At 41.9% G+C, this 14,673-nt stretch overlaps 1 protein-coding gene across 1 annotated transcript; it reads left to right on the top strand.

The window, feature by feature from the left end:
- Nucleotides 1-10,749: 10,749 nt before the first annotated feature.
- On the top strand, nt 10,750-12,322 carry LOC146526263 (uncharacterized). The gene is made up of 3 exons (XM_085164809.1): nt 10,750-10,871; nt 10,942-11,071; nt 11,689-12,322. Exons 1-3 carry the CDS (start codon nt 10,808-10,810, stop codon nt 11,834-11,836), a joined length of 342 nt encoding a protein of 113 aa, XP_085020935.1. The 5' UTR covers nt 10,750-10,807; the 3' UTR covers nt 11,837-12,322.
- The last annotated feature ends 2,351 nt before the right edge of the window (nt 12,323-14,673 follow it).

Here is a 14,673-nt window from a genome sequence, read left to right as displayed (position 1 = left end):
TGTTTGTGAAACATCGAAAGGTTTTCTGGAAGCTTATCTATATTATAATCACAACCTAAGATAAAACTTAGACCACCAAACTTTGTGACCGGTGTACTCGGAATCCATCCTACCTCAAAACACGTCCTACCCAATGTTTCTGCGCAATATGCGCACAACACCGAACCCAAATTAACTTCAGAACACCTGGGATACTTCTTAAGGTTATGCTTATGGGTAGGGTTAGTCACCATCAAATTATAATACGGGTAGGACGATTTGTCAGAGTCGGTTCCTCAGAACACCGCGAGCAGACAGCCTCGTACCTCTAATAAACGCCGCTGTGAGCTCATTTTAAACATTTCACACGTTTCATTGTTGGTTTGTTCCTTTTTAAAGGTGGAGACAGATGTTTATGTTTTACAGAAAAAGGTTTTATCGCCTGAAACGTGAATATTGTCAGGTTTTCTGCAACTGCTGTCGTTCTGATCCTCAACAGTACATCAGTGTTTACACGACAGAGTCACAAAAGCTTCTGTCGGCTTCTTTTTCTGAGAGAAGAACTCAAATGAAAAGTTTTCAAAATGTCAACACGTTGCCATGAAACACTGTGTTGTTTGTATTTAAAAATAAAACGAGGTTATTCCTGACTCTTCACATGGAAAAAAATCCTCTTGAAGTCGACTTTGCTCCTGCAAAGTTACTCACCGCTCCCATTTTTCTGTAGAAAAATGTGAAAACTCTCTCTGTGGTCTCAGCTTTTTGTGCATGATGACATCAGTTCTCAGGAACGGAGTTTCATTCCTGTTGATCTTCCCACCCCGGCCATCCTCCTGCTGGACCACCATCAGGAATATGGAGCCCTCGCAGCTCCCTCATAGTTTAATAACAGCCCTTGTGTGTACCGCACCCTGCAGTTACCCTATCACTCCACAGATGTGTCCTGGTGATGCAATGACACACTCGAGCTGACTCAAGCGTCAGACTACATTCACTTCCTGCTGCTGGAGTGAGGTTCTGAGGTCAGCAGAAGTCGAAGGAGGAAATAAACACAAAACATTTAGTGTTTGTTTTTAAATACGTTTTAAATATTTATTTTGGAGGGTTGAATTTGAAGTCATGTGGAGCAGGATGAGGAAAACTGACTGAAGCAACAAAGGCGAGCCTTCATCTCACCTGATGAAACCTCCATAAAGGTCACCAGCAGAGTGAACGCCATCCAAAGTTGGTTAGGAGCATGCAGAGACGATTAAAAATGCAGAGACATTTAGCTGACAAGTTAAAACAGGAAGTGAGAGGCAGTAACTAAGCAGGAAAATACAGACACATGAATTACTTTCACTCGGGGAGTTTGTGAGGAAGGGCATAAACTCTTAATACAAAGGAATTAACCTAATAATGAAGGACTCAGCTGCTGTAGTAGTTTTGATAAGACAAATGTAGGAAGTATGATCACGCACAGGAAGCGGGGCTACGTACCGGTTCCACCTGCTGCCCCTCCCCTCGGCCCAGTGAGGAAACCCCTAAGATCGTGACAGCTCAGAATAACTCACTCATGTGCTGCGCTCAGGCTGAGAGAAGCCGGGCTGATAACCTGCAGGGCCCCTGACTGCGGCCTCATCACGTACGTCATATAGCCTTCATATACTTCCTGCAAGTGCTCAGCCAAGTGAAACATGTGCTGCTAATATACAGAGCTGTTTTTAACTTCTTACCTTTTAAAAATGCATCTCAAACGCAAACTGTAGGCATGCGTCACAGGCCACATTCTTCAGAGGCCGCATTTGTAGACCGATTACATCACAGCCAGGTGAGGAAGGCTGTCCTGATTCGAAGGCTGCTCCAAATGCAGCCAACAAATGCGCCCTTCTTTTCCCCGCATTTGAAGGATGGCTCAGGTGTGTCCTTCATGGCCCAACCTATCCCAGAATTCATAGCCAGCCGATTCCTGTTTCCAACAATGGCGGCAGCTACTTAGTTATAATTTTACTCTTATTACTCTTTCTGTGACACGAGAATGTAGCTGTAGAAACGTCAAATATCTGCTTGGTTTATCAAGACGTCGCATATTTGCAAAAGTGCTCCAACGTTTTCGGAGACGTCTGTTACCCACCAGCTCGATAGCTGACCGGGGCGAGAACAGCGAACTCCCCCCACATCGTTTTCAAACCCCCCACAGTCTTTCACTACTCAGGTTAAACATGATATATAAGTCACTTAGATAACTTAAATAACTTCGAAGGACCCGGCCCACATAGGCCAGGTCCTCAGGAGGAGGCGGCCTATGAATTGGGACTTAGCCTGTGCCTCTGCGGCGCAGCTAGCGGCTAGCATGGGGATAACTTTCAGAACTACTGTGAGGCTCCACGATCCACCACTGCAGTACAACGTAGCCCATTAGAGTGAACTGAGATGATGCGACTCTTCGACTCTCTGAACTCCCGCTGTTACTCGGTAACCATGGATACCACAGAGTGTGCTGTTTGTCCAGGACTCTCTGAAAATCTCTAATTAAGACTTTGTTCACTCACATGCAGAACATCACACACACCAAGTCACTGTGCAATGCATGAGTTTTGAGTGTCGCCTCAGATCACACACAGCAAACAAAGACTGCAGGGTTCGGCTGTGCAGGGTGCGCTCACCCCTCGCCCCTGAATGTGGGTGGACTGCATGCATATAACACAGACTGTAAGTACATGGTAGACTGAAGACAACCTGATGGACACATGTGACTGACAGTTTGTTGGCTATCCTGGTTTACTGGCCTTTTAAATGAATGCAGCTTGTGGAGTGAGCTAACTTAGCACGCCAGCCTGTCATCCAAATGTGGTCACTTCTGGCTTCAAAAGTCTAAGGTGGCAGCAGCCACGCTGCTAATGTTCATGTGTCTGACTGCTGAGTCCAAAATCAGTTGTTGACTAATGATGGTGCCTAAATCCATCCTTTACGTACCTGCTGTGTCCAGATTCAGCGTGAGGACCCGGCCTTCGCCGTCTACGAGGGCCAGGTCCTTCGAAGATAGAGAAAGCCGTAAGTGTGAGGCTGTGAAATGGGACGGTCTGGCCTTCAGCGTCACCGCTGTCTCTGTAGAGTTTAATAAACTCAGCCGTAAATAATAAACTCGACCGTCTCACACTTCGGTTTAATCAGTTTTCTGTTTGACGTTTATTCAGCTGTGTGAAAACTAGAATTTTAATTTTAATCTCAGCCAAACCGATTTACTCAGGAACAAACAAAACACTGAAAAATGCCAAACAATAACATTTTTAAGTTATCTGAGTGACTCATGTATCATGTTTAACCTGAGTAGCACCTACCTGAGTAGGTCTGAAAACAATGTGCCGGGAGTCCGCTGTTCTCGTCGGCTCTAGTGAGCCTTGACCTCATGGTCAGCTCCGCGCTGGTGGGTAACAGACGTCTCAAATATGATCGGTCTTGATAAACCGAGCTGATATTTGAGGTTTACACAGCTACATTCTCGCCTGAAATTATCTTAAAAGTTTATTTTGTGACCCAGAAAGAGAAATAAGAGTAATATTAAAATTAAGTAGCTGCCACCAATGTTGGAAGGTGGAATTGGCTGGGCCGCGCTATGAATTATGGGATACGAAGGATAAACCAGAGCCATTCTTCAAATCTGGGGAAAAGGAGGACGCATTTGTTGGAGTCTTCGAATTTGGACAGCCTTCGTCCCATCACTGTGACGTAGTCGGTCTACAAATGCAGCCTCTGAAGGAGGAATTGGGACACAGCTACAGTCTGTGGCGATTATCCACGGGCTCAGCACCAACGTTTCAGTCAGCTTTTTCTCTAATGTTTAGGTCTGTGTGACGTCAGCTCTGTCACACCAGGATAAGAGCGAGTTATTCACTTCCCACCTGTGTTTTTAACGGTGGTGCAGAGAGAGGGGAGCTTGTTTGGTACCTGGGGGGTAAAATTCAGGGCAAACAAAGCTCGCAATCTTTCAGCTTAAAATTTCTTTAAGATCCTTCTGGGATTCGTTATTAAGGTAAAAGTACAGAGTACGGGCCTTCAGCTGAATGATTCAAAGTGAAACTGTAACAGTTTACAGGTTACTGATTAAGTCCAGCCTCTGTTATCACAATAAGTCTTATGCTAGAGTTTCCTTGTTTACTCTGTGTGGAGTTTATGCTCTTTGTGTTTTAGACGGTGCTTTTTGGCACAGAAACCAGTGAGGTGATGCAATGCTGCTGCAGTCTCCTCCCTCTCACTATAAAGCCTTGCTGCCTGTATTTAGAAGCAGAGCTCGCCTGCCGGATCAGCCTGTCAGACGTCCTAACTTTACGTTTAAAATCAACTTGAAACGAGTTTGTTTGTGTGTTAAGATTCTAAAAGTCTTAAATCTTAAAGAGCACAGGCAGCAGCTGAGAGTTCACCTCTGCTGCTAAAGCTTGATGCCTTCACACAAAACCAGTCGAACAATTAACAATTACACTGAATAAAAAACAATTTCAGCAGCTTCCTCCACTGATTCTATAAATAACTTGTGTGTCAAACCTGTTCATTACATCACTGTCCCGCAGAGGGAAGAGGATGTGTCTGATTAGAATTAACAGATTCTTCCTGCTTCTTTGAACCCTTTCACTCCCATTGACCGACTTCCTCTCTGTGAGTGACAAGGAAACCTGGGCATGTAACACCGCGGGCACGACGGGTTTTCCACATACATCATCGTTCGGGCACCTGCGATGATTCAGGATGACGGATTCTCACTGTCATTGTTTTGGGTTTTGAATCCAATCCTCAGATTTTCTCTTTCTGTTGTTTTCGCTGCTAACGTGTCAGAAATGTTGTAATCTCACGCTCAGTAGTCCTGCACGTGTACGGCGTTTACACAGAGACCAACATGAAGCCTTCGGTCTGTCGGCGCCTCGGAAACCTGCGTTTTTATTATAGTGTCACTTTAGTCGGAGTATTTGGCAGCAAGTCTGCAGCTCCTTTGGACTTTTTCATATGTCTGTGGCGACCTCGTAAATCCTGATCTGTTTAATGAAAATCATCCTTTGTACACGAAACTCATAGAAAATGCACAAAAAATAAAGAATGCATTTTTTTGTTATCATGCACACATATATGGATCACAAGTATAACCTTTAAACGTTTACGTATGCCCCGATGGATACTCGTGAACATCTGAGGCAGGAATTTACTCTTATAAAGCACCTGACCTCCCAGGCGTGCTGCTTACCTCGTGTCAGTGCAAAAGGAAGAGGAACAGGCAAAATTTACCAAACTAATGTAACAAAATAATAGTGATGGAAGCTTTAGATGTGTATAAAAGGCTGTTTAGTGTCAGTAATTTTAGGTTTGTCTATAATTCAGCGTTTCAGGCAAACAGAGTCCAACTGCTTGATTCATGAAAAGCACAAACTGGATAAAACCAAGAAGAGCTGTTTGGGATTCTTTGCATATTTATATACTTTAAATATATAATGATATTGAGGCATTTCTGCAGGTTTTCCCTCATGTGCATGCAGCATACTGCACACACACTATGACGCAGTGATGCAAACACGAACAGCCTTCTGTTGTTTCGGTCGGGCTGATGTACGCACAGGAATGTGACGTGGGACTTTCTGCAAAATATCCAGCCAAGGCGGCAGAGTTTCAGGGGCATTCCAGTCAACACCTGCCACACCATCTTCCTGTACTAAAGGGTGAAGTTTGTGAAGAGCGCTGCACATGATTTTTTGACTGTTTCTTATCGATTTTTACTCACAGAAACTGGGAAAAATCCTCTAAACGTTCCACCTCATCAGGTTTTCTTGCAAAACTCATGTTTTTACTGTAATTAACCTTTTTAAACTGAAGTCTGGTATCCTATAATTGAATCAAAAAACCTTACATTAATTTAATGTTTCTAAGAGCGAGACATACAACTAGAAAATGTGAGGAATTGAGGGGGGTCAGTAGGAGGGGGGAGGGTACGGTGGGTTTGGTGGTGGGAGGAGCTCAGATGATTGTGTCCCAAAAGGTTTATTTTGTTCATAGATAAGCTAAAGAGTCTCAGAAAAAGTGTGCATAGTTAAATTATTGATATTTTTCATCGCTGTTGTGCTTTTTTTAATGTAAACTCCTCGTGTTCTGCAAAAAACTGAACGTGATGGAGGGAAATGGAGATCATTTTTGGATTCAGCATCCTAAAAAACATACAATTTACCCGAAACATCCCATGCAGCTGAAATTTGTTTTGTTTTTTGGAGACCTGTGTAATCTGAGTCTTTGCAGCAGTGGACTCGCCCCCTGCTGGCCATTAGAGAGAATACAGGTTTTGCAGGCTGCCTAACCAGGTTATTATAGTTCATTCAAACTACACTAAAAGGACAAATTTAAATAAAATAAAAATAACTGACAATCTAAACTTGTAAATCTAAATAAAATGGAAATATGAATAAAACTCCCCTCTCACCCCTGCGGGCGGTCTATCCTTCAAGCTCGGGTCCTCCACCAGAGGCCTGGGAGCTCGAGGGTCCTGCACAGTATCTGAGCTGTTCCTGTTCCCAGGACTGCGCTCTTCTGCACAGAGGTCTCCGATGTTGTTCCTGGGATCTGCTGGAGCCACTTGCCCAGTTTGGGGGTCCCTACCACTGGGAGCACCGTCACCTTCACCCTCCACATCTTCTCGAGCTCTTGGTCCTTCTCAAGCGTCTCGTGTTCCTTCTTCCTGATGTTGCTGTCATTCAGTATCACTGCATCGATCACTACGGCCGTCTTCCTCTGCTTGTCTTCCACCATTATGTCTGGTTGGTTAGCCACCACATTTTGTCCGTCTGTATCTGTCCCACAGGATCTTTGCTTGCTCAACCACCCTAGGGGGCGTGTCCCATTTTGACATGAAGTTTGTTATCCTTAAAGTTCTTTCAAAAGACTCCAGCCAATCCAAAATCACCCTATTAGAGCACTTCGCTCTCGCTCTGCAGGCCTACTTGTTGTTCCTACAGTATTTAAAAGTAGAATGGGAGGCAGAGCCTTCAGTTTTCAGGCCCCTCTTTAGGAGACAGACACTGTCTCTATTTTGAAGGCTGCAGTATGTCCTTAAGTTTTGTCTTCTCTCTGTCCTGGGGTGTAAGCACACAGCTGCCCTTCCCTAAGTCTGGCCCTGATGAAGCCTGTTGGAGAAAAGGTGGTGCAGTGTGCCTGCTGTTATGGAAGCGGGATTATCTTTAGAGACTGAAACAGTTTTTATAGCTGTGTCACGTCCCCACATGACATGTTTATTTCTGCTGTAAGTTTGGACATTTGAACACGAGAGTCCGGGCGACCGATTGACTGCTCGGTTTGTTCTTTCAGCTTCACAGCTTCACATTTCTCTGAGTCAGTCAAGCTGAAATAGGCTGATAGCAGCAGTCTGGTTAATTTGGATCTTTGGTATTTCAGTTATTAAATGATTAAAATGAAACAGGGTGGGGTGGGGGGGGGGTCACGCAGCCTGGTCTCCAGGAATTACACAGAGATGAAAAATTTCTGTTTCCCACTGAGGAAAAACGGGACTTGCCAGTTTTCCTAGCAAAGCTGCTGCTTATCTCTTTCCAAAGATAAGAATGAAAACTGAATAAATGCAGGAAAATGAACCTGACTGCTTAAAGACGCAGATCTGGTTCATTTTCCTCGTGGATCTGATGTCTCGCTCTATTATTCACTTCCTACTTTCCTGGCAGACGCACATCCCTTTAATCACCACTGGAAGGACGGAGTTTCCTCGTGTTATGACTCAGCATCACTAATGCAAACAGTGAATTCTGGGTGACTCAACACCTTAGCAACCGGGACACAGCTTTTAGGGCTTCGGCTTCAGCGAGCCGGGCTGCGGTCCAATCAAAGCAAGCAACAGTCCCGTTTTTTCAGAAAAAGCTTTCTGACGAACAATGTGAGATGGGGCGGCGTCACCTGCGTGTGACATTTAGCAGGACCGGTCCTTTTGTTCTTTCTATTCTATTCTATTCTATTCTATTCTTGTTCTCTTCTGTTGAGTGAGTTGATTGCAGCACTGATAGGCTCAGACTAAAAGAAAGGAAACTGCTTGTTGCACCAAAATGCAGGTCATGTGTTTGTTTCCCTCACTGTGGAGAGGCTGTATATCATATTTCAGCAGGTATATTCCAAACATTCACATAATGTACTGTCCCTGATTTATTACAAAGCACATTTAAACACACAGGTGCAATATTAGCACGTGCATTTTTAAATATATAGAGTCACGACCCAAAAAGAAACACAAAGAGCATCATGGTGTCAAACACCACTGAGGAAAAAATATGTTTTCTAGTTTTAAACAAGTTGATGTGTCACAGCAAACAGAAGTTTATTTAAAAGACTGACTCGTTTAAAGTGAAAAAAAATATTGATATACAACATTTTTAGAGCACTTTTTAGGGCGGGACCAAAAGGATGGATTTTTTAAAATGTGCTCCTGCACAAAAAATAATAATGGATCAAAATGAATGTTGGTGCCAATCTTTGGACCATCTAAAGGCCTAATTATAATAACAATCAAATATTACTTTAAATGTATTTTATGGAAAATATATATATATTTTTTTTTTCTGTTAAAAAACAGGGCGCTCATTAGGGGTGGGTTTTTATAATCGATTTATCGATTAAAATCGATTCTGGCTTGGATAACGTAAAATCGATTCATTAAAATCCTGAATCGATTTTTTAATATAAATTTATTTTGCCCGAAATGTCAGAATCTCTGGTGAAATCTCACAAAACTTCAACAACCACCAAACAGCTAAAACAGTAAATGAGAGCAGGAACACGGATTCTGCACAAAGACTTAAACACACAGCGCGACCCGCGGATCAGAATCAGATGTCGAATTTCTCACAGTCGGGGCTGAAAGCCGACAGCTCGCTGATTCTGATCTGTCGGCGGGTCCGCGCTTTGTGTTCACGCCCTTTATGCGCTGATTGTAAAGCTGTTAGTTTGATGTCTCTCCAAACAATATTGACCGAACCAGCAGCAAAAGAAGATCCAAACTACACTTCACATAAACGTCGTCATGTATTCACTCTTACTTTTACTGTTTTGCTTCTACCATGATGCACAGCTCTCTCTCTCTCTCTCTCTGTATGGTTTTCTGCATTATTCGCTTGCTTGTTACGCACAAGTCTACCGTTGTTTACAGCGCTATCGGCCGACTTTTTTTTCTTTCCGTTTTATATACTTTCGAAAAGAACCTAATTTCTGCTGTTCAATGCTGAACAAATTTAAACTTTTTAAAATTATGCAAAATGCAAAACGCTTAGCCATGTCTCTAATAAAACAGCTGTAACTTCAGAGGTAATGTTCATGTGTTGATTAATGGTTTTCTTTCGTTTTTGATGTACTGCAGAATATTTTTATAAAATCCCAGGCCAGGAAAAATCACTTTCATGTGTTTCTGTGTTTTATCTTCAGCTACTTTGGCACAAAGGCCTCTGCTGTGACGCTCACACCTTTGATAAAGTCTTGCGTGTGTCAGCTTCCTTTTTATAGATACAAAAATATGTAAATGTACTGATCTGAATTATAAAATTTCCCATATTCAAATCGAAGTGAATCGAATCGAATCGAATCGAATTAAATCGAATCGTGGCTCGAATCGATTCTGGACCTTGTGAATCGGAATTGAATCGATTCTAGAAATCAGTGACGATACCCAGCCCTAGCGCTCATGTACCCAAACTGGGATTTAAAGGGTTAAAACAATGAAAATATAATTAAAACTTGATGTGGATATTTTAAGCAGAAGTAGTTTTAAAAGACTGACTCATTTAAAGTGGAAAACAATATTGATATATAACATTTTTAGAGCACTTTTTGGGGCGGGACCATTTTTGGTCCCGAGGACCACGAAAGGGTAGGACTTTGAAGTTTTACAGAAGGTTAAGTAAATCAATTAATGTATGACACAATGAAAATACCAAAATAAAATGAGATCAAATAAAACATGAAGTACATTATTTTGAAAATCCAAACACATATAAAATAAAATTCCCTCTGAAGTTAAATGAACACATTTAAGCTCATGATGAAACATTTGAGCTTGTTTTTCTTTCACTTCTCTCCTTTTGCCTCCTAGACGAGCTTCAACGAGGAAGTAGAAACACAGATTCACAGAAGCTTTTTTCTGGTGGAAGTGGACGAGGAAGTGAAAACCGCCACACAACTCACAATGTCACCCCACAGCGCTGCAGTGCGGCCTGTGGGATCTGTAATCTGTGCTCCGACCTCACAGGTCAGAGGTCGTGCTGACTGGAGCACTGTGACTTTGTTCTGCTAATACTACCATTACTACTGCACTCCCTGAGCCTGGTTCTGCCGTTATTTCTTCCTTTTAAAAGGGAGTTTTTCCTTCCCACTGTCACCAGAGTACTTACTCAAACAGGGTCGTGTCATTGTTGTTGTTTTCGAGTCGATGAGTTCTGCCAATACAGACCGATCAGTTTGTAGTTTTCACGTAAAGCTCTGCCGAGTTTATTTCTCTGATTTATTGACAACAAATGACAGAAATAAAAAAAAGAGAAATAGATCAAATGTGATATTCAAAGACAGATTTTTGCACCAGTTAAAAGTAAAATGAGATTTTGTTGCATTTTCTTTTGGGGGTTTTAGCATCATTTAAAAAAAGAAATCCTCTGTAAGGGGTTTCTCTGAATCCTGTCAGAAAGGAGAAGAAGTGGAACCGAAGGGGAACCGTGGCTTCTTAGAACGCGCTGAGCCGTGAACGTGGACGTGGATATAAAGGGAGCAGAGAGCAGGTCAGAGCACATCAGCCCTGCACATCCAAACAGAAGAACATCTGTCTGTGTCGGGAACCATGAAGACTCTGCTGGCTCTCACAGTCCTGACGCTCAGCTGCTTCCTGAAGCACAGCTCTGCCAGTGAGTACCGCTGACCTCTGACCTCTGTGAGTCTGAGCTGCACTCGTATTAACTCTGTGTGTGTTCACAGTGCCGGTCGCTATAGACATGGTGATAAACGGTGTCGAATGCTGCCAGGCCGTCACGAATAAAATCCACATACCAGTGATGAAGGTGACGAACGTGACGATGACCAGCGACTGCAACCTTAAAGCCATCATGTGAGTAAACACAGGAAGTCATGTGACAGGTGTTGCAGGTCTCTGTCCAGATGCAGAAATGTAGAGCGCGGCTGACCTGCATTAAATATCTTTGATGTTTTACTTCATTTACAAGGCATCGAATTTGGAGGAGTTGCACTTAAAGAGGATTTTAGAACTTTTTGACTTTAGAGGTAAAATAAAAATCTCAGTCTTCTGATTGAGACATGAACTTATTTTTTGATTTTGTCATTTTAATGTCTGATCCATAGTTTTTCATGACCTTAATTTTGGTGTTTGGGTAAATTTCAAAATCTAATAAAGGCAGTAAATCATTTTATACATAATCAGCTAAAGTTTGAGTAATCTTTTTGTTGTTTTATTGTGAAATCGTGAAATAGGCTTACACAAATGCAGTTAGAACTGGAGGCTCTTATTATGAAAAATCAGGCTCCATGTTTGGGCTCCACCAGTCTGAAACTCAATCTGATCGTCTTCTGTGTTCATCATCGACTGGTAAAACTAAGTACTAAGAATAATGAAACTGGCTGCTGTGTGACTTATTTTTCAGCTTCTTTGCATCAGTTTGCGATGTTGTGACGTGTGCGTTGACACTGTGTGTCGTGTGTTTCTTACAGCGTCGCTACTCTGAAGAAGAAGTTCTGCCTTGATCCTGAATGGAAACATGCGCAGATGCATCTGGAAGAATTCAAGAAAAGATCAGCGTCCACCACTCTGGAGCCTGAAACCACTAAAGGAATGAAGACAAACGTCTCGTCCACCTGAAGCCCACAACCGAGTGTGGAATCCCAGAAATGATCAAAGAAGCTGTTTGTTGCTCTCATGTGTTTCGAACTGTTGCAGAACTTTGATCATTAATGATGATTAATGATGATTAATGATGATCACACAGAAATGTTTCTAGTTTAAAACTAAAAGTTTCTTTTTCTTGGATGTTTTTTATGAGAGAAACAAACTAACTGAAAGTTTCAAATGTCTGTTCGTTATTGCTCCACCTTTCACAATAAAAGCTTTATTTTTGTACTCTTTAAAGCCCACTGAGTCCTTGTTTGAGCTTGTTGGTGTTACCACGACTGCTTTATTTAGAGCAGCTGTGAGTCATGAAGACATGCACCCATGTTATAAAAATATTATATTATAATAATAATCACAAACATCACTTTCATAAAGACCCAAAGCTGGAATAAACAGTGTTTGCTGTATACTTTTGGGACCTTTGCGTCTTCGCCGTCAGCAGCCGCATCTTCTAACATTTATTTTTAATTAATTAAATTTTTTAATTTAATTAAAGATGAATTTTATTGTTGTTTCACCGTTTTTGCACATTTTTTGTCAAAGTAAAAGATTTGACTTGTCGTTCTACAGAGTTTTAACTCAAAGCTGTCGACACGAGTGATGAAAACAAAGACGAGCAGCGGCGCTGCAGCGGCTCAGAGATCAGATGTTATTTAGAGAAAGAGGAAGTTTGGTTTGTTTACACCCGAGTATCCTTAAAATTCAGAGAAAGAAGCCAGACATTACTCGAGGAAGTGAAACCAGAAGAATACACACAGAAACAGTTTTACACAGATTGATTATGAATTAGTTTTAGGAAGTTAAATAAAAGTGTTTTATATGTTTCTGTTGTAGATTTCGTGTGTATTTCACATTTTTTGGAAATGATTACAAATGTCTTAAATCAGACCTTCCCAAAGTGGGGGGCAGAGCCATGGCGGGGGGGGGGGGGGGGGGGGGGGGGGGGGGGGCGCGGTATGAAAAGGAAAAAAACTAAACGCTTGGACCCTGCTAGCACGGGGCGCCCACAGAAACGCAAAGCAGGAGATGAAGCATCGCTGATTATGTTTCCAAACCAACTTCATTCTAAACCAAAGACGAGAAAATATGATGAAAATATTGGTTTCACCTGCACAAGTGCTGAGGTAGGTCTCCCTGCAGGATTGGTTTCCCCTCTGTCTGGAGCAGCGCTGGGCTGTTTAAATCATGGACAAACAGGATCCCACATTCTTGATTTTTAGTTCACAAACACTTGTTGTAATGACTAACTACTCCTGACATTTTGGAGATGTTTGCTCTTTATACAGTAAAGTTACAGCGGGATACAAATAACATCAGGCTGATCCTGCCACGATTTGTTCCCTCGGTTCAAATCAGGGACAAACAGGATCCCACAGCTGTTTATGTTTTTAAACCCATTTTGCACAGAGAGGCATTTTTTGAAAAATGTATTGATAGTAATGTTGAATATTATTTCACAGGAAAAAAATAACTACAGTAAAATAATCACAGCGTGACGCCTCTGCCTTTGTAAATAGAGGGACAGTAACTGCATGTAAAACCTGCAGACAGTCAGATTAACAGTATTGTGTCTCTATCTGCAATTCTGCAGTTCATCTCATGTAAACAATAACGTGGCCACAGCGTGACGTGAATAAAGGCACATACCTTTGACGTTGCATGATGAACTCTGTATTCCTCGTCCACATGTAAATGCAAAAAGGAGTTTAAAAAATCTCAGTTTTCGGTGATTCGAAACGCCGTTTACGTGGATGAAACAGCTGCGTTTTCAAAATCACCTGTGTAGGTGCGGACGCAGCGTAAAAGAGTTAATAGTTTATTTTATTACTGCCTGTGATTTATTGCAGGTTACTTGTATTTGCTTAGTTGTTTACTAAATGTTTGAGGTGTGAAATAAACCGCAATGGAGCAAAATATGAGTGGTTGTGGTTGGAGGATGTGTGCGCGCCCTGGGGGTCAACATTTTTCTTTTAAAACAAAGGAGCAAAAAAAAGTTTGAGAACCGCCGTCTTAAATAATGATGCTAGTTTGGACGTTTTTTTGTGCGAACTTGAGTGTTTATGGACGCTAACACGGGAACGTTTGAAACATCTGAGATGTTTATGCTGTAAACTTTTATGCATTTTCTTTAGTTTTTTCACAGTGAAGAGAGAGAAACATACAGAGGCCGCTATAGTTACACGTAGTTAATAATATAAGAAGAATTTGATCGTTCCAAAAGAAGAAAGTTAAAGCATTTAAAGTGACATTAAAGAGTTAAAATGCTCTGTGAAAAGGTAAAATAATAAATAATAAATGTAGTGAGTGAAGAGGAGTCGCTGAGTTCAGTACTGAGTTCAAACTTCTTTGCTTTCGTAGAAGTCAGTAACCACACTCTCACACCCTCACTCAGATATCGAGTGTCTGCTTCCTGATTCGAGCGGCTAATACCAAGTATGAGAACTCAGCACGCAGACGTGCTTCCATGAACTTCCATGTGTCCCTGCTTGGTTTTACCCAGAAATCACTGCGGCGACTTCATGAGCTCATTGCACTTTGTGCAGCGTAAAACGTCACGATTAGAAACTAAACAGGAAGTGAAAACTACTAAATGAATGAATGTTTTGCAATAAAGTGACTGAAAGTATCAAAGGTTAAAATCACAACACAAGTCATAAATGACACCAAACAGAAAGAAACGACACTTCCTCCTAAAGCGCGCCACGGCAACTCTTTACAATCAGATTGCACTAAAACCGAGGAGCAAAGAGTCAAAGGTCAGTGAATCGTCACGCCGATTATTTTGAGCGTATCCTCGGCGCGACGTT

This window comes from Neolamprologus multifasciatus, chromosome 1, assembly GCF_963576455.1.
Source record: "Neolamprologus multifasciatus chromosome 1, fNeoMul1.2, whole genome shotgun sequence".
Taxonomy (NCBI): domain Eukaryota; kingdom Metazoa; phylum Chordata; class Actinopteri; order Cichliformes; family Cichlidae; genus Neolamprologus; species Neolamprologus multifasciatus.
This window is presented reverse-complemented; position numbering and strand designations above follow the sequence as displayed.

Bases quoted from the DNA above. Each gene is read 5' to 3' on its own strand.
- LOC146526263 (XM_085164809.1), top strand. From the start codon at position 10,808: ATGAAGACTCTGCTGGCTCTCACAGTCCTGACGCTCAGCTGCTTCCTG. The intron at 10,872-10,941 runs GTGAGTACCGCT...GTGTGTTCACAG, and splicing joins CCTGAAGCACAGCTCTGCCA to TGCCGGTCGCTATAGACATG. The intron at 11,072-11,688 runs GTGAGTAAACAC...TGTTTCTTACAG, and splicing joins TGCAACCTTAAAGCCATCAT to CGTCGCTACTCTGAAGAAGA.